The sequence below is a fragment of the Pagrus major genome, chromosome 15 (genome assembly GCF_040436345.1).
Source record: "Pagrus major chromosome 15, Pma_NU_1.0".
Classification (NCBI taxonomy): domain Eukaryota; kingdom Metazoa; phylum Chordata; class Actinopteri; order Spariformes; family Sparidae; genus Pagrus; species Pagrus major.
In genome coordinates, this window is record NC_133229.1 from 7,720,818 (window position 1) to 7,744,941 (window position 24,124).

The 24,124-nt window shown below is 44.3% G+C and overlaps 1 protein-coding gene across 2 annotated transcripts in view; it reads right to left on the bottom strand.

Moving 5' to 3' along the window:
• slit1a (slit homolog 1a (Drosophila)) overlaps positions 1 to 24,124 on the bottom strand; it is a 90,493-nt gene that overhangs the window by 22,602 nt on the left and 43,767 nt on the right. For both annotated transcript variants that reach the window (XM_073481557.1, XM_073481556.1), the window contains exons 5-13: positions 16,561 to 16,632; positions 15,222 to 15,293; positions 13,980 to 14,051; positions 13,051 to 13,214; positions 9,029 to 9,176; positions 4,110 to 4,181; positions 679 to 750; positions 517 to 588; positions 146 to 289 (exon numbers count right to left, since the gene is read on the bottom strand). In XM_073481557.1, the coding sequence (XP_073337658.1) occupies positions 146 to 289; positions 517 to 588; positions 679 to 750; positions 4,110 to 4,181; positions 9,029 to 9,176; positions 13,051 to 13,214; positions 13,980 to 14,051; positions 15,222 to 15,293; positions 16,561 to 16,632 (888 nt within the window). The remainder of the gene's footprint in view (positions 1 to 145; positions 290 to 516; positions 589 to 678; positions 751 to 4,109; positions 4,182 to 9,028; positions 9,177 to 13,050; positions 13,215 to 13,979; positions 14,052 to 15,221; positions 15,294 to 16,560; positions 16,633 to 24,124) is intronic.

Consider the following 24,124-nt stretch of genomic DNA (forward strand, 5'->3'; position numbering starts at 1 on the left):
TCTCCCTCATGATCCCATTCCTGTGTTATTACACAGACCTGCGAGTAAACAACTCCTGTGTTGGCTCATGTTTTATGGTGACGGCTCAGTATGTGTCAGAGCGCGTACAGCGGCAGGTCTATGTGTGTGTGCGTGTTCCACTCACAGGGTCTGTATCGCTCGTAGTGAAGTGAAGGTGCCCTTGGCGAGGGTTTGGATCTTGTTGTCGTAGAGCGATAGCAGTGAAAGATTCTGCAGGTCCTGGAAGGCGTTGGCACGAACGCAGTGAATCTTATTGGCATTCAGCAACCTGGGAGAAGGGGGGGGGGGACGGGACGAGGAAGGTATCGAGGGAGGGAAGCAGCTTGTCAAAGTTTCTTTATACATTCATTCATTATGCATTCCATCTAGAGAGCTATGCACAGGTACAAAGTTTATTTGAAGGTTATGACTCCTTCACTGAGTGGGAGTAAAGGATGCCTGGTATTCAGTATATGTCTGCAGTGTATCAGCAGAGTGTGTGTGTGTTCTTCTTACAGCAGTTGCAGGGCGTAGAGGCCGTCAAACACCCCCTTGGGCAGGTCGGTGATCTTATTTCCATACAGCACGCTGGGAGATCACAACACAGACTTGCTTTAGACACGGGAAATGACAACCGAGTGGATATTTATGCACAAACTTGGCTCAGGAGCCACTTACAGGGAGTTGAGAGAGCGCAGCCCCTGGAAGGCATCAGGAGCGATCTCTGAAATCTGGTTGTTGCTCAGGTCTCTGCAGTGAAGAAGAGAGCCAGATAATTAGAAGAAATGGAGATTTTTAGGGGGGAAAAGTCCCTTCCATGTAGTTTGACCCCACTGCCACCTGGGTGTCACCCTCGTCGCTGGTGAGCGGTGGCATTACACCAAATGCAGTGTGAGCTGGACGGGGATGAGTTCCAGCTCTCTCCCATGTTTAATGGGAGGAAGGGATTTGATGAAATGGAAGCGGGCTGGAGTTTCTCAGCCAATCAAAACATTTACTTGTATTATTTGTGGCCTATCAAACGGCCCTGTGTTGTAATATGGCGAGTGTGTGTGTGAGTAAAAATGGGGTGCAGGGCTGAAATCCAAAGCGAAATACAGTAGACTGCCTCTGAATATAGCCGTTGTTAATAGGATCCGCAGGCCTCTCCCCACAGGATAACCACTAAGCCTGTGTGTGTATGTGTTTATGCGTCTGTGCGAGCAAATGCAACCGTAAATGAGGAACAGTGGGACAGAAAGAGAGAAAGACAGATGGAGAGAGAGACTTAATGGAGTATGTGCACTGAGCTCCAGTCGACTGGATACCTTTGAAGGAAAATCATCATGTGGTGAAGAAGAGGGATATTTTCTCATTTGGGGGTAACAGTTAAATAAGTACCCATTTGTCTTCCTGCAAAGGACCGAGGTTTCCTGGAAACGAAAACGCGGCGAAGGAGCCAACGTGTGCACTGGTGTGTGTCTGTAAACTCAGACACTGGTGTGTTTGTGCATGTGTCGGTGTGTGAGCGCTGCCGCAAGCATCCCTGTCTTAAGGGGTGGTTCATGTGTAGGTCATCCAAACTGGGACAAGGTGAAAGAGAATGTGTGTGGTTGGTATTTACTGGGAGAGAAGACATGCAGGGTTAGGAGAGGCATTGCACACATACCTGCACATGCCACAAATAAACAAACAAATACACAAAAGCCTATATATAACTTTCACTTACCCAACATTGCCTTAATATCAAATACTTTCAATACATAGTATGCCAGAAAAACCTACCACTAAATATAAAACATACATGTGAACATCTGCAGAGTCTGACCCGGGAGAGGAACCATATTCATCATGATGTTCCGATGCTGTCTACGCACAGTGTGCACCGAGATAGTTGGACACAGGACGGGCCGGGTCGAGCCAGTGAGGGCACACAGCCAGCTGAATCAACAGAGGCACCGAGGGTCAGCAAAGACATGCGGCCGTGCATTGTTGTTGCTAAATGCAGGATTGGCAGCAGCAACAGTAGCAGGTCACGTCTGTTTGGAAGACCAGATGGAGGAGAGCAACACATTCTCACTGCCATTAAATCTGGTTTGTGTTTGTTCTGTGACGGCCTCTAAAACTGTGTCTGGATGAGGGTTAAGCTCAGACATTTTTATTAGAGTTTCACTAAACTAAATGTGAAATCTTGACTCTTCAAGGTTCACAATTAAATCATTTTGAATTTCCCATGAGCTTCAGGTCCAGGGTGCTAAAATGAGACAGCAGCTGCTCAATGCAGTTTCTGTTAACAGGAGTTTGTTAGAGTTCGTTAATGTTTGCACATGTTAAAGGTGTTCATCTGCTATTAAATCTGGTTTGTGGATATAAAACCATTGAAAAACCTTTATTTTGTTTGTCAAAACAATTTTACTAACAATAAAAGTAACAAAATTCTGTTGTACTTGAAGAAAAACAGTATTTAGTGAAAAATTAGTTCAGTTTTGTGCAATTAAGATGAGGCAAACATTTTTTTTTTTACTTTTTTGCAAAACCTTGCGAAAGGTGCTATGTGTACGAATTTTTGTTGAAAACATAAAAAAAACCTAAAATTGTCAATAGAATGCCAATACTTACATATTGCACCTTTAACCTGGCTAAATCTACAAGAATCACATTTTTTTGCACATTAAGTGACGCAAATATGTTTTGCATTTAATTTTGTAAGAATAAATCTGAATTTCCTGTAAGTCTAGGGTGAGAGAATCTGGGAGAATGGGGAGAGAAGGTATTTCCAAATGAGTCTGGGGCTCTTTTCCAAATGAGTCTGGGGCTCTTTTCCAAACGAGTCTGGGGCTCTTTTCTGGCATTAATAAAGGGAATGTCTAATAACATGTATACTGGCAAGAAGTATAATAAATTATTAGATTCAGATGGAACTAGTATACTCAAGGCACTTTTGTTTCTTTTGTGTCTTTTCTTGTCTTTCTTGTTTTTTGTGTTGTCCACCGTTGTGTCTCATGGTGGAGCTAATTTGAACTGGGTTAACTTTGTTATACTCACGTTGTTTTGTACGATAGGATGCTGTCTGTGTTTTCAGTTAAAAAAGTGAACAGGACAGTGAACATGTCTTTTGAATGTTATGAGGTATTGTAACAACTATCATGTTGTTTTGTCGAAAAATGTATTAAAAAGGAGATAGTGGTTAATCACTTTAGCGACAGACAATTAGAGACAGTTTGTTGATGTTTAGATTTGTCGATTCTGTCAACCTGCCACTCTGATTTCTGTATATTCTATGAAAACCACAAAAGTTTGAAACATATTCAATAAAAAGTAATGACTGCTTTTTTGTCACAGTGTTTAAAACTGACTAACATAACATTCACTTTAAGGGTTTCCTTTCCACATGGTTCACACTTTCCAAAAACCCAAACATTTTTTCTATTTATTTTTGTACAAATAAATATTAATTTCCCTTCACATTTCCCTGGAGTTACAATGAGCCAGCAGCTGCTCCAGTCTGCTCTGTGTTCACCTCATGTGAACTTCAAACTGTCGCTTGTGTTGGACGATAAAACAGTGAGGAATCCTTCGAGAAGGGCAGAGAAACTCCCTGACCTTCCGTTTTCTCAGTCTCCCTTCTGCTGCTGCTATGTCGGTCAGGCCCGGTGGTGTTGGAGTTATGGTTTTGGCCGACCGGTTGTGTGCTGGCCGGCTGACTGTACAGCTGGTTCAACGGGTGAAAAACCACTCAGTCTCAACTACCAGCCTGTCACTGTTCACTCCCCGAGAGAGCGAAGCCTCAGCCCTCATTCCAGCACACTCTCCGTCGCCTCATCATCGTCCCAGCCGCAGTTTGCAGACGCAGGCACAACACAGACTGGACACAGCACTAGCCAGGGGAATACCAGTGTGCGGCAATGAAAGACGAGAACTGTTATTATGCTCATGTAGCATCTGAGTGCTTGCTTTCCATGCCACCCCGAGCCTGAGAACAAGAATATGTTCTTCAGGCGCAGACAAAATAAATACTTCATGCTCCTTAGGAGTGGAAAAGTGCCAATTGTCGCTTCTTTTTCCAGCCCTCGACTTCTTGTTCTTGTCTGTATTATTTAGCCCTGAGGTAAGTGTACTGCTGTACTTACATCCTACGCAGCTTCTTGTAGGGAGAGAAGGCTCCGGGAGGAACAGACTTAATCCCATTCTGCTCCAGACGTCTGGAGAAAAGAGGAGAGGAGAAAAGAAAAGAGGTGAGGAGATAGCATCAGTTAACCAAACAATAGGCTTCTCCATGACAACAGAGCTGAGTAATCCTCCTGTTACCTTTGACCCTTGGTGATTGGCCTGATTATATTAGCGGAGATCTGTTCCCCAGCTGTAATAGGTCCAGGCATGTTGGAGTCATAACACTCTCAGAACCAATAAACAGTCTGAATGCTAAAGTGCTGGAGGGGAAAAGGCTCCGTCTCACTTTGTGGGAGGGTGTTACGGCCTTGGACTAAAAGTAATATTTCTTCTCGGTGTAACATTTACAGTGTCCAGCGCTTATATGAGATCCTGAAATCAATAATGATCTCACTTGTTCCTGTGAAATTTGTCTTCATCCTCCGGGCGTCTGCAAAGTGTCCACTGAAACCTTTGGTGAAATATTACTTCTTTTAGTTTACTTTTTCCTGTGAGCCTAAAGAGCCGCTGACACAGAGTTGACAAGAAAAATCTCACCATGAAACACTGTCAAAAGAATGAAATGATTATACAGACAAACACGCACTGAGTCATTTAGTTAGAACAGTCGCAAAGTCTAATCAGTCTCAGATGGTCGAGAGGGAAACAGACATCACTAAACCCCATTAGTGTGGGCATGCATGTCTGTGTGTTTCGGGGGCCGGCTGCTACTTAGGACCCAGCTCAGTCCCAGACTTATTCCCTGGTGGAGCTGGCAGAGGGCTGTTTATCTGCAGGTCACTTCACAGCTTTTAAAACTGTCCTTAACAAGGCTTAGCAGGGCCCGGAGGGAGCCAGCTGTGGGCCTGTCTGGTTGTCCTACCATGCTGAGGAGCTGGCTGGGGGACAGGAGGCACGGGCCTGTGAGAGGAGTGGTAGCCCAGTGGCTTCCACGCGGAATCTAAAGATGATTAAAATGCTATTTGTCGCCACAGGAAAATGAGAAATATTTTAAAAAGCTGCAAAAACTCCTTCAACCAGAACACTGTTGATTGATTTAACCATCACCCTCTTGAGTATGTGATTTGTTGGCGCAGGATCGTCTCCACATGACTTAATTATTCTATTAGAGACATTTCAAATTTACTGCATGCCTCTGGGCCTCCTGCATCGCTCGGTTTGTGTCTATTCATGGGGGGGTGAATGTTTTGTTAGACATTAGCCACAGACACTTAACAGTTTTGAGCTTCCAAATTTTTCAATTGAGCATCTTTTCCCCCTTCAAAGGAGCGGCCGACGTTTATGGAGCGATATAGGAGCGCAATTGACATTCTTAGGATAGCAGTGATTCCAGACCACAGATTCCTGTGGTGGACATGCTCTCTCTGTCTGTTTTCGTCTGCCTGCCCCAGTGTGTCTGTGGATTTACAGCAGAGTGACAGCGCTGTGGTTCCTCTGCCCTCACCATGCGGCAGTGTGGTGGGCCAAGTGGCTTTAGCGCCTTCTCTCATCAACAAGTCTGTCTGACTGGTCCAAACCAGTCTGGCACTGTACATGCTGTTTGCATGTGTTTCAGTGTTGGTTGTGTATGTGCCTGCCTATATGCTGTGGTACCTCAGTGTGTGTCAGCTAGGGCAGGGCAACATGGCCTTAAAATAATATTGCAATACTTTTATGCTGTATTGTGATGCACAGCCCAGCTGTATTCAGTGGGGGGCACCAGTGCGTCCTCAAAGGGCCACCCTAAAAGGCACTTCACCACGTTTTGTCCACTGGAAGGGCACCCTAGAAGGCACTTTGTCATATTTTATCTCTCAAAAGAGCAGGACATTTATAACCAGGAAAAGACAACACTTATGCCATATCACGATATCCAAAATCTAAGACCATATAAAATCTCATATCACGATAATGATATAATATCGATATATTACCCGAGTGTCGGCATATAACAAATCCTCCGAGCCAGACAAGAGCAACACAATACCGTCTGACAACTATTTAGCCTTCGCATTGTCGCTCCTCGCTGATCGATATGTGCACAAGCGACTTAATCCCCCCAATCAACAAAGGCACTGCTCTGTCCAATCAGTGCCGAAAAAAGAAACAATCTCTCAAGAGTTGCCTTCAGACGGACAATCAATGGTTCCCATCCAATTTATCAGACTGAACATTTGTATGTGTGTCTGTCTGTGTGTGTCTCTGAGCTGGTGTTTGTGTCAGCCCAATCAATGCTCTTCATCCTTTTCATTAGGGTCTGAGCATGGTTTTCATTAAGGGGAAACACATTACGCCTTTGGGTATTCACCCAGTGTGTGCGTGAGTCAGAAATGGATGGCAGGACCGCAGCAGCGGATGAAAGGCGCAAGTAGGAGGAGGAGGAGGTGGGGGGGGGGATTTTTATGGCAGAGTTCAGTCATTGCAGACAGAGACTATGGTGCATAATAATCTGTTGTGGTGGTGTTTAGGCTAACTGGGCCTGGTCTCACAAGAGAGGAGTACAGAAACCAGCTCACATCCCCACAGCCATAAACACAACACTGGCATTCATTAGCGGAGAGCAGGGCAGGGGAGGTTGCAGGTCTCCGATTTGTACATAATGAGAGCAGCATGTGTGTGTTTGTGTGTGTATGTGAGTTTCCGAGTGCCTCATTAACAAGGCATTAGGCTGGCCTTGATACCCAGCAGCCCGCCTTGCTGTAATTGAAACTGATTTTATAATGAACTTCAAGCACAGATCAAACCTGCTGCACCAAATTACTGAGCGGAATCCCCCCGTTCGCTTTTTTTTTTTTTTTTTTATCCATTCACCGTCGATCTGCCTGCTCGAACCCGCCTGTGGTGATTTGGCGAGCCGGGGAAGAGGGAGAGAAGAGAAGATGGAGAAGAAGTGTGGAGGAGGAAACAAAATCAAGAGAGGAGGAGAAAGAGTGAAGGAAAGAGCGTTGTGGGAATATAACCCGTATGGTACGGCTCTGGAGGGCAGGACAGGAGGAATGCGCATGATGTAAGCCAGCGTTTCACCCTGGTCTTGTAAAAGATGAATCAGAACATAGTAGAGTTTATTAGCGGGCCACGGTTAAGCACCAATTAGATGTGAAGGGCAGGGAAACTTTTAAAATGTCTTTACTCATCAGCTGTGCAGAGAGAATCTGCTGTCTATAAAACCAGTTCACGGTGGAGCTATCTTTCAGCCGTCTCCCCGTTCTCCTATTAGTGCTGCTTGCTGGTTATTGGGCTCATAGATCACATCGGTCTCTAAGAGGTTCTCCACTTGTGGAACATTACAACTAAAGGGCATGCTGAAGAGGTCTCCAAGCCATAAAACACAGCAAAATGCATGATTCAGGCTGAATTATTTTCATCTTTAAAGTCAATACGAAGGATGTGTGAAGACTTCTAAATGATCTGAAATATCTCCATATTTCGTGGGTGGTCATTCAATTAGACAAGAGCGCACAGAAGTGTGAACTGCATGTCCAAATTAGGAAATTGAGCACACCACTGCACTAGAAATGGGTCAGGGTTGTTGGGGAACATGGGATCTGTGACTTCCATGGTAGCTGGGTATTTATAAACAGACCCCATGGGGGGGAGGAGACCTAGAAACTTGCTGTGTCCTCCTGACTACACACATGCTCCTTGGAAGAACATGCAACGCGACCGCTGGCTCTCTCCCTTCATCCTCCCTTTTTCTCACCGTGCATAAATCACTGTGTGGACGTACCGTGTCATGCAGACTTCTTGCCAGGGGCATTAAACCGCTGATAAAGAGAGTAAAAGCACTACCTTGAAAAGTCTAGCCACGCATTCCCGGGAATTACAGTGGGCTGATAGCATGTGGGCCGTAAACAGTTAATGCCCAGACAGATGTCGGAGGACTGATAAACTGAGGGAGGGATGTTAGCAAAGCGCTCGCATGCGGTTCACAGCCATCTGAGCCGATAAGAGCATGCAGTCTCAGTCTGAAGTCTGCTCGAAGTCTGCGTGTGTGTCTGTCTGTCAGCAAATGGATGGACGTCTCCCCGCCGGGTGATGCAGGGTTAGAAAAGCAAGCAAGAACATCATGTCCATCCTGTACGTCTGCTGCTCGAGTTGCAATGTGCAGAAGAATCTAAACTGTCATCACAATCAGACCTACAAAGAGCTGTAGATGTAATGGATAGCATTAAATAAATGATGATTGGTGAAAATAAGACAAAAAACAGTTCAATAACCAAGGTTATTTGCAATCTCTATCTGACAATTATCTTCTTGGGAGATAACATTAGGTTTATATTTTTCCCTATAAATCTCGCTTTCACTGTGCTATTCGACCTGATTTTTCCTGCAAAAAACTGAGGACGAATTACGGAGGAGGAGGAGACAAAGGAAGTTTTCTGGGATTGTGCAATGAAAACAGGAAGAGGCATTGTTTTCCCTGGTAGCTATCTCCAGGTAACAGGGAAACAACTGGAATAACTCTGGAAAATCACCAGTGGCGGACTCAGGAGGATGTTCAAGGGTCAGGGGCAAAAATATAAAAAGGGCACCAGCTGTATGTGGTGGGGCACCAGTGCACAGAAAGGAAACTGGAAGGGCAGCCTAGAGGTCACTTTAACATGTATTATCTACCACCCGAGAGGGTCACCATAGTCTTGCAGTCTCACTTATGCACATGCTCATGCTCATAATGTACCAACAGCTGCTTCACAGTTAAAGCTGTCATAAGCTGGAAATTATCTGAGCAATCTGAGCAACGGATTACCCATTTTCTCCACGTCATGCAACTTAAACATGGACACATACTGTATAGCATTGCAGTATTTATGAATGCATTAAAGCATGTTGGTTCTGTGGCTCAAGAAGTCAAGTACCATACTCCCTTTAGAGGAAAAAAGACATTAAACAAGGTGCTTACATCTCAGCCATGCTGTCTGGCAGGTTGGCTGGGATGGCGGTGAGACCTTTCCCTCTACAGTCCACAATGTTGTTACTGCAGGTGCACATGGCAGGGCAGGAGCCTCCGCCGATGCTGCAGGGCTGCAGATTGTTAGACTCCTGGTGACCTGAGGAGAAAAGTAGCAGAGGAAGAAACACGAGAGGTGAAACGGGAGGAAACTCTGATGAGAGGAGAGCTCCTACAGGTGTGTGAGCACAGGTGGATTTGGTTGGCTTTCGATGAGAGCAGCACGACTCCGAGCAGGATTACAGGCAGAGATTGTTTGCCGGAGGATTTGTGCGCTGACATGGAGCAGCTCTCGCACTCATGTGGAGCTCAAAACTCATCCGCTGCTGTTCACGACATCAAGCCCCTTTGTGCTTTATAAACTGGAATGCAAATGAACACACATTCCCAGGGATGTTTTGACATTGAGAAAAAAAAGAAATGAAACACACTACTCTTGACTTCATCGTAAAGGCGTACATCCTTGAGAATCAATGGGCAAGAAACTAGGTTATCTATCAAAGGAGTGCCACAGTACATTGAGAGGAGAAGAAAAGACATGAATAATAGAGCCGGAGTGCCGATTGAAGGCCTCCCAATAACATCCATTGATCTTGCCACAAATTTTCCTCCTGAGTCTGCGTTCTCTGGGTGGAATTGATGCCATTCTGCACATTCAGCTTTACACCCCCCACCTCTTCACTTCCATTTGTTCTGAGACACTTCAACTTTTTCAATTTGCATACAGAGCACACAACCCATCACGCTGTCTCTAGATACCTGTTCAAATAGCTGCGGCACTGTCAAAGATATGGTGGAGAGCGGGTGCTCGCACTGCCGGTACGGGGTGTTTTGTGTGTGTGTGTGTGTGTGTGTGTGTGTGTGTGTGTGTGTGTGTACTAGATGTACAAGCCTAACCCAGATAAAATGAATAAAACAGACTTTTAAATGGCCTCATTTACACAGCATTACTAATCCGAGTTTCAATCCATGAATATTTGATCAACTTCCTATCCATCGCTCAGCTTGTGTGGAAAATGTTGGCGAGGGAGAGTGAAGTGGGGTGTGTGAGGGGGATGTGTGTGGTAGAGATTCACGGAGAGGAAAGACAGAGTGAGTGATGGTGAAAGTCAGCACAGTTCTCAAAACTCCCAAAACATTGTGCTTTACCATGAAATTACTGGCTCCAGCTCTGGGACCATTTAGCCAGCGAGCAATGTTTAAGGTCAGGTTTCATGTATCTGACCAATCATAATCAACCTGAAGGGGCCGAGATGCTTTGACAGATCTGGTAATCATGTAAACACAACAAATAGCATCAAGAGCCTGAATCGACACTCCCTCAGTCGCTCAAACCCACGTGATGTGAGGCCGTGTGATGTGGGATGGCAGAGCTTTGACAGATCTGGGATCAGGTGTAGGCCACAGAAGAACTCCCTTCTGATCTAACATGGCATATTTGACAGGCCTGGGATCAGGGAGAGTGCAGAGCACAGCTGGAGCGGCCTTAACAATGACAGCTCTCTGACAGGTATACTTGAAGCTGTTTGATGTACGCTCGTCCCCTGCTCTTCCCACTGCTGTTTTCCCCATTATCTCCTTCCCGTCCGCCGTCTCTACCACTCCATTTCCCTTTTTATTCGCTTTCACCTCTCTGTCTCTCTCCACTCATCCAGTTGCTCTTTCTGCTCCCTCTCACGCCTCTTTAGCGCCCTCATTTTCAGCCTCTCCACTCCCATATCTCCGCCGATGACTGTCAACGCAACCCATTACCTCCTGTCCATTTGCTCGTGAGTCTTTACATTTAACCTCACTCCACCTCATTTCTCTCATCGTTTCAAAATGTTATCACTGGCTTCTTCCCATTCGTCTCTTTCCTCAACTTCCCTTTCAGGACAACAGTTGGATTCAACCCGTTTTCACTCTTTATACACTCACTTCTTCCCTGTTCTCCACTACAGGAGTCATATTTTATTCCACCCTTCAAGCGATTTATTAGTCCTTTCTCATTCAAGCATAATATTTTTACTTCATTTTGTATTCCTTGGGAGCAGTATTTCAGTACAATAGTCATTAATATTCTGTCATATAACCCTAAAATTGGCAGAAGCAGCTTCTAACCTTTAGTTAGCTCTCCCGTAAGTGATCAAGGGGAGCACAGAGGGTTCAGGTGGAAATGTTTTGTGGAGGCCTTTCAGACAAAGTAAAGTCACTTTAATCTAAATTAGAGCCAGAGGATTATGATCAATTTAGCTGAGCTGCATCCGGTCATAGAAAAGTGAAGAAAGAAATTGAGAGAAAATAGAAATGAACAGAAATCATGCAAAAGCAAGTGATTAAAAGTAAAAAGTAAAGTAAAAGTGTTTGCTCTGCAAATGTTATTCTTTTACTGGGATTTTTTGTGTAGATACAAAGTACAAAAAAAAAATCATTGCTCTTTAAAAACAGAAAATAATGAGCCCTAGATTTAGGACTGCCTGGAAAAATGTGATATTATTCCTCGAAGTGAAGCAGTAAATGTGTTACTCCGCTCATTACTGACAAAAAATTTACAATATCGAGATGCTTTCCAGCCGAAAACTGGGAGTGACGGTTAGTGAGTCATGATGCTGACTGAGAGCGCTGCACCGACTAATAACCTTACCACTATACCCCATTTTCCTTCTCCTGCCTCACACAACAACAACATGCCTCTCCCTTTTTTTCTTTCTAACACAGCGCCACCCCGCCCCAAAATCCCCCGCAGGTGGCCTGGCCTGGTCACAGCACAAACTAAGCACAAACACAGCGCTGAACATCGAGAACACTAAAAAGAAGTATATGTGTGTGTATGTGTGTGTGTGCCAGCGAAGCAGTCCCTAATGAGTCCTTCACTGGGAGTTCAACTTCTGGTCACTCATCCACTCAAGAGGAAACAGGGAGTACGTGTTTGTGTGTGTGTGCGCACATGTTTGCGTGAATGCATGACTGTGTATTTGTGCACAGGGAGGCAGAAGAACATAGCAATAGATTCTGTTTTCATCCTGTTGTTTGTTTTGCCCCAAAAAGTGCGAATGATTATTCGTTACTGAGACTCTAGGAGAACCAATCAGTGTCAATCTGCCGCGACTTTTTTTCAAGGAACACCCTGTTAAAATTCTTACATGATGAAACTCATGATGGAAACACAACTTCCTGTATCTGCATCCTTCCAGACCCCGAAGTTTCTCCGACACCCCCTTGCTCCCCTTTCGTAACTGGAATTGTTACACTCCCACGCTTTGAGTCTCTTTCCCTGGGCAATGAATAGTTAATGATCTGTGCTGTCACGCCGTATGGCTGCGTAAAAATCACAACCCATGGAGAGAGAGACACACACATCGACAAACACACGCAAACGTAGACGCAAACACCCCTCGCAGCTGGTGTTGAGAGTGAGATGGCCTTGTGGGGAGTGGAGGTTCTCATGCTGTTTTTCCATTGTCCTGATATGATAACCCCAATGCACGCCATGCCACGCCCACATGCACATGCTCTCTCGCACACACATAGCAAGGGAGAAAGTTCTCATCTAAGCGACAATAATCCTTGTCCCTGACGACTGAGAAGAGCGCTCCTCCTCCTCCTCCTCCTGCTGCTGTCAGTGGGGGCAGCCTTTGCTCTGGCTGTGTGTTTAATGTACGTGTCATGGCATTTTCCTGGCACCACTACCAGCTCCTGAAAGCTGGAGACACATGAAAGCGGCCAGAGGAGAGCCGTGGGGTTGCCCGGGGGCAGAGGAGCTGTCAGGTGGCTGCCAGGTGAACACGCTGACACAAAAACACAATGGGAGAGGCGGGAGGATACCTTGCAGCAAGGACGGGGAGTTTTTTTTTGGGGAGTGATTTGATCAAAGGGGACGATGTGGAACAAAAATGTTGCCACTCCAACCCTTTTTAAAACAAGCTACTGAACACGACTAATAAACAGCAAGTATAAAATGTTCTTGTGGTATCTGTCTTCTAGTTTAGTCTTACCTGAACAGCTGAACTCGTGTTTCTGCACCTCTGCTACATTGAGTCCTCTGAGCTCAGAAGGGGAAGTACACTGGGTGAATAAACCAATCGTAGGCCTCTGTCTGAGCCACTGGGCCAACCAGGCCAGGTGACAGTCACAGTTCAGATTGTTGGAGTGGAGACGGCTGTTAAAAAAGAGAGAAAAGAAATCAACATGGATGCATTCAAAGATCCTCTAAACACCAGCAGCTGAAGACACAAATAGCACTAAAAGTGTCTATTTTTTCCCGGAACTCATCACATCCAATCACTGTGGCGAAACGCACTAAATGATACGCTGCGTGGATGATTGTAAATGGCACATTCTAAAAAGGAGCAACACTAAAGAGGACTTTTCTAAACCCAATACTCCAAACACGGCATTCCTGGAATGCTGTGCCTGTCCAGAATAACTCTGTGCTGTGGTGCGGTGGACCTCTGGAGCACGTATGCTAACTTGTGAACCCATGTGCACAGACACGTAGTGCACACACAACCAGAAAAGCTATATAATGAAACCCCACTGGGAGTGAGGAAGCCCAAGTGTGGCCACGAGGAGTCACAGCTCCAAGAGTTTCAGCAGGCATAATTGTTTTAATTTGTACATAATTTCAGATTTAGTAATCACGTACAATGCACAATACACAATAGGCCTCTGGGGCTATTTGCGTCTATCTGGGCCAGTTGTTGTTGTGTGTGCTTTAGATGGAGGGGATAATGGCCCCTGGCATCGCTTCAGACCCCTTCTGTGGTGCTCTGTGGCTATGGCCGCCTCCCAACACTGCCTGGAATGACATCCCATTGAGATCACTTCAGCACTTTCTCTACTGTGCATGTGGAATCTAGTTTTATTTCAAAGAGTACTTCCAGAGGGGAAAAGAGAGCGTCGTGGCGGGATAGGTGTGACTTACAAGGTTCGTAGTTTGGGCATGTGGTTGAAGCTGGAGACGGGGATGCTGCTGATGTTGTTGTTGTTCAGCGTTCTGTGAAAAAGAAAAAGAGCGAACAAAGTCACATCATCAGCGTAGGCGAGAAGAGCCATTTTTAAAAATAAATAGTTCAAAAAGAGTTGCCGTTGTCCTCTTCCGTTCCATCTTTTTAAATCCATCCCCCCTCGCTCTCGCAGTTCTCTCTCCACCTCTCTTTGTGGCATCCCGCTGGGATTATAACACCTCATTCCACACAGATGGGAAGCCCTCGCACCTCCCACGCAAGTGTACAGTCGTGCATGCAAATATACACACATACAAGCATGATCATCAGTGCCCTCAACTTGTAGAGATACACACACACGCACACGCTTCCCTCGAACCCTGGGCATCAGCTGCAGCGAGAGAATCAGGTCATTTCAATCAGCCTAATAGCTCTTTACCATATTTCAACCTGCTCCCCCTTTTAACACGACCTGTCCTCCTCCCCCATAAAACCTATACATACAGACCCCATCAAAACAGCCCCCCCGTCCCCTCTTACACCATTATGACAACCCTATCACTACATCTGCAATCCATCCACGCCATGAAAGCAGCCTTTAATGGCTTTTTTTGTCTCCCCACCCCCTGAAAATACCCCACAAACACACACATGCACAACACAGTCTTTCACCATAAAAATAACAAGGCTGTCAAAGTGCCTTTGTCCCCCGGCCGGCCCGCACTGTTAGTCTACATTGTTTCAGGTGGAGAGCTCTGACGGAGGCCTGTGATTATGATTTTTGACAAGGGATGATTAATTGAATGTTTAAAAAAGAAACTGAATAACGTGGTCACCAATGCGTCCGGGGTGGGAATGCTCACTTGAATGGGATTTTTGATCGAGATGGTTGGAGCTGCCTTGTCAGACTGGATGGAGTGGGGATGGGGGTGGAGGAGTGGTTGGGAGGGGGGTGTTAATGTGATGGAGGGGAACGGTGCTGTCAACTGTGTGGAACAATGAGTTAATGGAGCTTGGTCTCCATGATGCAGGCCCCCTCATGAGGCCCACTGGGGGTATTTTGGCATAATAACTGAGGCTGTACTAATTAAAGGTCTGTGCTATGTGTGTATTAGTTATGGTTATTAGTAGGGCAAAAAACAATATCTTAATTTAACTAAGTGCTTTAATGGAATGAGTCAGGGTGGGGCTGGACGAACAGCAACGCTTCAGATACTTACAGCACTTCCAAGCCTCTCAGAGCTCTGAAGGCTCCATCCTCAATGCAGCTGATGTGGTTTTTATCCAGCTGCCTGCAGAGCACACAGGAGAGAGAGGAGAGGCTTTGTTACACAAGACACAATCTCTCCGTCTCCCTGCGGGGTAGTTGTAATCATCAATACAGTAAGCAGTACACTGATGGACTATGGAAAATCGATACTGGTTTAGTCATCTCAGCTCATGTAACCCCAGAGTGGCAAGAAGGGACTTTAGTGATTGTTTATCTGCATCGATGCACCTCATAAATCTTGTGTGTGAACGTGCATCTAATCTGGTTAAGATGTAAATCACAGTTGCTACAAGCCATCTTTGGGGAGCCGCTTGTGTGAGAGTTCGTCTACTCAGCAGTGATGTAGAACCCACTGAACATGCACACACACCAATATGTACAAAATGTTTAAGTTGCACAGTCTTCTGTTGTTCACTCAAAGTAGCTTTAAATGTGATTTTAGTCAACTTTCATTGACTTAACATCACTGATTTCACTAAGTTATCATCTACCTGGACATCTAAAGCTAAAGCAATGAATCAACTGATTAGATGTTTGATAGAAAATCTGTTAGAAAAACTATTTTGGTAATTGATAAATCATTTAAATATGTTTGTCAAAGCAAATATTCACTATTTCAAGCTTTTATGATGGGTATATTTTCTGATTTTCTTAGATTTCCATAAGGGCTGCACATTATGATAAAAAATATTTTATATTGCGATTATTTTGACAGACATTATGACTGTGAGAGGATTCACGATGACCTTCACGATTAGTGGGAATTATCATATTTCCATGAGAATTTTCATTTTCACTGAAACAAACTTGATTTCTTACATCTGGAAAACAAGATTTGTAGGCCAGGGCATCTCTGCAGCACTGCATTACTTCATTATAATGATGTTTTACACATATTTTCTCGACTCTCGATTTGGATATTGCACTTGGCCATATTATGATTTTGATAAGATTTTGATTAATCGCACAGCTCTTATTTCTATGATAATACACTAAATACCTTTGGGGTTTGGACTGTAAGACAAAAAACACGCTTAAAGACACCATCATGAGCTCTGGGAACTTTTTTTTACTATTTGCTGGCATTATATAGACCAGTCATTAAAGCTGCTGTAACGGTGCAATTTTTTGTTCTTTTATCCCTGCCCACTTTATCCAATCAGGACAGAGAGCTCCATAAAGAGGCGGTCCTGTCATGAAAAATGATGACAAGGTTTACAGTAGCTTTAATCAATAATGAAAACAGGCCTTAGTTGATCCACCCTTACTGGAAAGCATGAAGTACTCACAGGTTTTTGATGTCTGTAGCTCCTCTGAAGGCTTTTCTGGGGATGGACTGGATGAAGTTCTCGCTCAGATCTCTGTGGAGACAACAAGCAGGAATTAGTTACACATAAACTTTTCCTTGAGGATGGCTTGGTTTGGTTTGTTTGGTCTGGCTTTAAAAAGTACCCTTTTTTGGAAGCAATATTAACAACAATTTCCTGTGTTAATGTTTGATTTCCAGTGTTTAAAGCGTGCTTTTCAACCAGCAGAATTCACAGCCTATTCAGTGTCGCTCCATCTTTTACCACACTCATCGGAGCAGAACAGAAAGCTGAGGCTGACTGTTTTCTCTCTGCCAAAACCCTGAGGTGTGGTACTACATGGAGAGCTCCACTCACAATGCAGTGGTTATTTTATAGTGGCTGTATTCTTCACTGTTCACTCATGCTATAATTTGTTCTCTGTGCCTTGACCACGCTCTGGCGTGAAGTGCCAACCTCGCTGCCAGCCCGAACAAACGGGCAGCGGGGCAGTGACCAATGAGGGGTCCTCGCTGATCCAGTCGGGTGGATTCATTAAGGCGCTGCGGCACAAAGGAAATTATCTTTTAGTATTGGGCTGTGTGTGTGTGTGTGTGTGTGTGTGTGTGTGTGTGTGTGTGTGTGTGTCCAGCGTTTAACGGTGGGTACAAATTAGGCCTTTGAAATGTGCATGTGTGTGGAAAGTAAGCGAGTGAGAGAGGGGAGGAGGGAGGGAGAGTGAGTGAAACACAAGTAGCCATAGTTTTAATTAGCAGAGTCTTTTGTCTGACGTTTAAATGGTGAGCTAACCTCATACTGAAAGGCTTTGCCCCTCGTCCACACACACACACACACACACACACACACACACACACACACACACACACACACACACACACACACAGGGAAACTATAGGGCGCTGCCAGAGAGGCTCCTGTCTTGAAACACACACACACGCAAGAAGGGCTCCCATAGCTTGGACAGACGTAAACAGAGTACTTATGGTCGCCCATAGAAAAGATGAAGCCACCACAATCTATAAAACTACTCACACAACTGCACTCTTTGATGACTTCTGCTTATTTAATCATGATGTACGCCACAGCACGCATTCCCATGAAGCACACAACAAGTATCCACACTTATAAAAACCCCATGGGGTAATAAAATGAGATCAGGCTCACAGTGTCCCCATCGGGTCAACCTCTCCAGAACTTCCCTCAGAATGAACATTGCGCACACATTGTTTCAGCTGAGACACAAAAGAGGGGAGCAAAAACACACCACAGTGGTTGTGTTGTGCAATCTATCTAATGAATGGGTGGTTGTGCCTTTATGGTGCCGAAGAAATTAAAACAGCGCTCCGCAGGCAACTGCAAATACACCACAATTAAAAATGGAATTTGCTCGTTTGCTTTATTGTTGTTTGAACATATCGAATCCAAGGCGAGTGTTGAACAAAATATGATGATCCCTTTTGCTTGAACATGCATGGTTCAGTAGTTCATGGGACTTGCACGATCCTATGGAGCTGTAGTTTGGCAGTCGGCTGTAACTTGTTGGGTCTTGTCTCATCTTTACACTCTCACCCCATTAGAGGATAGGTGTGAGACATATTATGCTCATTTTCAGGTTCATTATCTTATTTTGGGTTACTACTAGAATAGGTTTACATGCTCTGATGCTAATAAAAAACATCAGTTGTCTCATACTGTCCAGTGCTTCCCCCTCTGTCTGAACAACAGAGCCACTGAACTGAATTCCTATATGCTAAACTAGTCGCTAGGAATAAATTATGCAAATGTGTGACTCTGTGACGTAGTGTGATGTCACAAAGTCGCGGAATTAAAGGCAGGAGTACTGACGAGGCGTTTCAGGAGCAGTGTTTTCTGTGGGAGAAAGGAGCTCCTGTTGGTGTGGACTTTGGCCTTTTTAACTTTCAAGCCCTTTTACATGCACAAGAACATGTATAACACACTGAAGGAAAGAAAAACACAAAAAATCATAATAGGTCTCCTTTAACATGACATGACCATAAAATGAGCACTTACATTCCTTATACAAACAGATAAGCAATCCCATTATCTGCGTCACATTTCAACAGCACAGACAACAACGGCTGTTGTTATCAGGTTGTTATTCTCACTCACAAAAATGCGACGTGCATGTACAGATGTGCAAAAACAAAAAAACACACACATCGCTGGCTTGTGTTCAAAGAGAACATAAATATTCCGTCTAATGGCACTTTCTAATTTTATCATCTGAGGTTTTTCGGGGGTTTTATTTCCTCATCAAATCTGCATAACATCTGCTCTCACCGAGATATCCGGTGCCACACAGTTAGCAGGCAATTTAGGCAATTAAACAACAACTATCTATCTGTCCTGTCAGCCTGCCACATTTTGCAGGATCATATCCCAAACATCAAACCGTGCTTCATGTCTCCTCACCAAGCGAGCATGGGAGCCAGAATAGTTGTTCTCCCTCCAGCTCCTTTGTTGTTCTCTTGGCAAAACAGCCCGAGTGCAGAGTTGAAAGCTGAGTCAGTCTGGCACCCGGGCTATATTGGTGCCTCTTATCAAGGCGGCTCCATGCGAGAGGAATGCTTTTGGTCTACCTGGCCATGCACTCTATCTGATAACTAATTAGTCCTCTCACCTTCTCCTCACCTTCCACACACACACACACACACACACACACACACACACACACACACTGTACTGCATACTCTTAATACTTTCCCTCCGGACATATGGAGGAAGTGCAGTATGTCTTTTCCGTGTGTGTCTGCTCCCGGGTAACAATAAGAAATGATAACAGATTGCTATGCGAGGACAGCATTGTTTGAGCGCCAGAGGCTTCAGTACAGTAGGTGTGAGGAAAGGGAGACAGACAGAGACACGGAGAGATGGAGACAGGCATGAGAAGCTGGAATGCAAGACGGGGCAGGACAGCTCTGACAATATGAATACAATGCTACGTGTGTAAGTAGTAAAATGAAAGCTCTGGGGTGGAATCCGCACACTAAAACCCCCATAATCCCATTAGCACGCTATAACACGATTGGCCGGAGTGATCTATATGCTCCCATTTATGGAGCTGTTTGATTGGATTAGATGCTGAGGTCGTGGGAGGTCGCTCTGTGACTGTAGGTCTGTTCTGGGACAATGCTTGCCCCCCCCAAAGAAAAGGCCCCATGACAACCCTAAATGATGCTATCTATCGTGCCAGAAAGTCTGCCTTTCTCTCATTTACTTATATTGCCTTTCTCCCTCTGCCTGGTTTGTTCTCTCCTCTGTCACATATAACAGAATAATCACAGTGGTCATGGTTTGGAGTCCGCAGTCTTCTGTGTCCTTTAAGGATTTATCGACGGGTTCGACTCCTACGGGAGCCAGGGCGATATTAAATTTAGCAACGCTACATTTCTGCATTTACACATTCTCAAAACGGCAAACAGGACATTTCTGTGGGAGACCATGCTGTATTTTACATAGTCTGTGGTTGCCCCTCGCTGGTATTTTCTAAGCTCGGCCCCGGCTGCGTGTTGGCTCCGAGATGTTTGACATTTCTGATTAGTTTGGAAGCAGATTTTCAGGGAAGCACTGATCCCTTCAAAAACAGACATGATTATGTGAGAACAGTCACCACAAAGAGGGATATTGGCCACCATGGTCTCCATTGCTTAGTCATGACAGTAAATCTGATGTTACGGCCCTCCGGCAAATACCACCACAGTGCATCACTTGACAGGAAGCCCAAACATAGTTAACAAGCAAACTGGCACGAGCAGAAATGACAATAAAAACGGCTTCCTTTCTCTTTGTCCTTTGTTTCTCCATCATATTACACCAATTTACACTTTCTGAAATGCGACTAAGTGAACCTCATGGTCATATGTGCCTTTATGTCTAGTTATAATTACACAAATCTATGTGGTTAGAATTTATTTTTGTGAGGACTTCCAAGATATACAGTATGTGTTTAAGTTCAGAGTCCCTTCCTCCACTTCAGTTCGTCTCTCCTGTGGGAGTGATGGTTGTCATTTCTTTCAGCTGGTTCATAATAATCCATCCCATATATTTCTCCAAGTTTTTGTTTGTATTCTGGTTTCCTATGATGTTATAATGTCTGGCAAACTGCACGAAACTTCCATCTTGTATATTTATTGTATTTGTGTGGGAGCTGGAGCATCTCCTCTGTTATATCAACACAACGCAGAATACAGCTGCTCTCCTCAAATCAACATGTGTTGGGGAAAGAGAAAATGTAGGAGACTTTGAGTCAAATCAGATTTGTCACGAAAATCAGTAGTTTAAGTTTTGACCTGCTCAGTTTCTCTAACAACAAAAAATAATACAGACAGCAACAGGTAGGCCTTGCAAAGCCACGAAGCTTGAATGTTAAACACATTAGTCCTATTTAGGGTCTCGTTTTACCAAAATAAAATGATGCATTTTGCTTGAACATGCACTGTTCGGTAATTCATGGAAGTATTGCAGGAGCAGAGAGCAGAAGCAAGGGCACAAGTCATAACTTCCAGACTTTGCTCCACTTGCTCAGCTCTGTTCAGAGTAAAAGGATTCATGGAAGCCGTCAGAGCCACGCCGCACTCTCCGCTGCCCAGACTCCTTCCATGCACTCATTACAACGCTATGACGACTATCCCGAGGCATGGCAGCGGCCTCCAGCCCCGCTCCAGGCCCCCAGGCATCTCACAGACTGCTGTAATGATGTCAGACCTGCAACTTTTTTTGTTTCCTTATTTCCTGCACGCAGCATGCCCGCCAGTCCTTTTTCATTACAGGTGTGTGAACCGATGCCCGAGTGAGCAAGAGTGAGTGTGTTGAAACAGACCTGGTATAGATTTACCTTAATGCACTACATGCCTCCGAGTGGGCAGTTAGTTCATTAATGTAGCCTGGCTCTCTTTAGGTGACGTTGCTCGCAGTTCATTCCCATTGTGGCCCTAATGATGAGGTAGCACACATGTTTTCAGGTGTGTCCTCGTTGCATGAGCCGTAGCCACTAACACGCTGCGGTCAGGACTTTTTTAAAGTTTTCACTCAAACAATGGTATCGTTTAGTCAGTGTACAGCGCTCCGACAATAAACTCAGCTACTGATATACCTATTTACAAGAATCCCTGCAGAGTGTGTATCTGGAATAATTAGCAATGTTATCAGACATAGCTCAAGGCGCCTGGTCTGGAGATTAGCCGCACGTTGAAGGTAATGTCTGGTTCCTGTCTGATTCACATCATTAACCTCTGATCTGGATCTCAGTACACTGCATTAATACTGTACACAGCTCTCTTCTGCATGACACAAATACCTACTGTGGCTGCATAGCTGATCAGATGCTAATCCCACCAATTAAAAAAAGCAGTGTTAAAAGATTAGCATAGTTTTTTATGCTTATGATAATCACACTTTGAATCTTTATTTTAATCTTTAGTTCTGACAGTAAAGTGAGTTTCTCAGGATGCTGCAGCAGCCTTTCTCCAGTGAAAACCCCTCAGGCTCCACTTTGTGCTTCTCTGTGGGAAAGTGATGCACAACTTTTAATGCACAAATGAAAACATGCACATGGACACATGTGCACACATGCCTACATGTGAACACAAACAATTGTCTCTTTCATACCCTAAAGATTTCATAACCTCCCCTCCACAGTTGGTTGACAGTGGCTGACACAGGGGATCATAAATCAGAGGGGATAAGCTGATGTTTTGATGTCTTGGTTTTAAAGGTTTCATTGAGGTGAAACACACACTGCCATTTAAGGATTTATATGGAAGTGTGTACTCTGCACCATAGACTCTCCTTCAATGTCTTTTTTTGTACTTTTCTGCTAAAAATAATATAATTTTGACCACAAAATATGCATGTTTTTTTTAAAAAAACAAAGGTAACCAGCTAGAAAATGTGATTGGCTTTTTTTTTGGTTCAGTATGAAAGGGGTTTTTAAAGGCCTAAGCTATGTAGTTTTTTTCTCGCTGTTTTAAGACATGCTAAGGCTGTTTTTTTTTAAAAAATAATACTTTCTCAAAATACGCAATAAAGTGAATGAGTGTAAATTTAAAGTTCACAGTACAGTACCCTGAAGAGTGGATTGGGAAAACGACTGTCATTTGATCTGGCAAATGTGGCAAACAACCGCTCACTGGAGGAAATTGTTAGATGGCTTTATAGCGGTCTTACATTTCAAAAGCAAAGTGAAAAAATGGCCTGAAAGTGCTGGATAGAAATCTTTCAACATGTAAATGACACCTTATCCACAGTGAGTGTGGACGTGGCTGGAGTTGTGCTTTCCTCTCAGCCTTATTTCATCACTCCGTCTATTCAGCCCATCACACATTTAGAGATCTATATACAGTTAAGCTAAGAAAGACATTTTTATCCCTGTCTTAAAATACAGAATAACCACATCCTGTAAAAACTTAACAACTGAGTTTGTGACTGATTAGATCTTGAAAAGAGGTGCCTGTGTATGTGCCAGTGTAGGTTCATTTATTCCAGGGTGTGTTTGTTTTCTTGATTTCTTTACTCGATTGCATGATAAGAAAATGTTTACCCCTGCCAAATGCTCTTAATTTTATTTGTCCATTTAAAGAGGGAGAAAAGGACAGAAAGACAGAGGGGGAATGTGTCTGATTACTTACTCATTAAGAGAGTTAATGAGGTGTGTGAGGGCTGTTAAAAGAATGGCAGTGTGCTGCCACTAACTGCTAACTACTTTCTTCCTCCCTGCACGGTGAAAAACCCACAAGTAGACGCACACACACACATAAACAACCACACACATAATCTGCGGGCTCTCAGAAAGAAGTGGCTCAACTTGGAAATGTACCAACAGGATCCTGCAAGTAAAGGAGCAATGCGTTCAAATAAACAAACCAAACCCTGCATGCATAAATTGTTTATGTCCAAATCCACACTTTGTCTTTTGTTTTCCTAAACTGCTATTATTAGTGCTCAATTATGGTGCAGTAGCAGAAGCTCTGCTGAGAGCAAAATGTGGTGAGGAAAGAGAAAATGTAGGAGTCAAGCCATAAAAATGAGGAGTAAAGTCTTGCCGGGAACTTGACCATCTATAGACACAAGACAAATCCCAGTACAATAAAATAAATAAAGAAGACAGCAGCAGGCAGGCCATGCATGGCCATGAGCCCTAGCTGGGACCTATCATGTGTTCGTATGCAAGTGTTTTATTTGTTCTTGTCTGTGTAAAAGATCCTGAACATTAAAAAGGTCAAAGTCAACACCAACAGAAGCTCCTCTCTCCCACAGAAAACACTGCTCCTGAAACGCCTCGTCAGTAGTCCCACCTTTAATCCTGTGACTTTGTGACATCACACTACGTCACCATGTCAAACATTCACATGAGTTATGCCTTGCGGCTACTTTGACACCTAATAATTGATTTAGCACAGCTGCTCTGTTATTGTTAGCTGTGCTGGCTCAGGCGTGTGTGAGCTGACCAATCAGAGCAGACTGGGTTTTTGGTAGGGGGGGCCTTAAAGAGACTTTCAGACAGAGGGGAATACAGAGTTGCTGCACT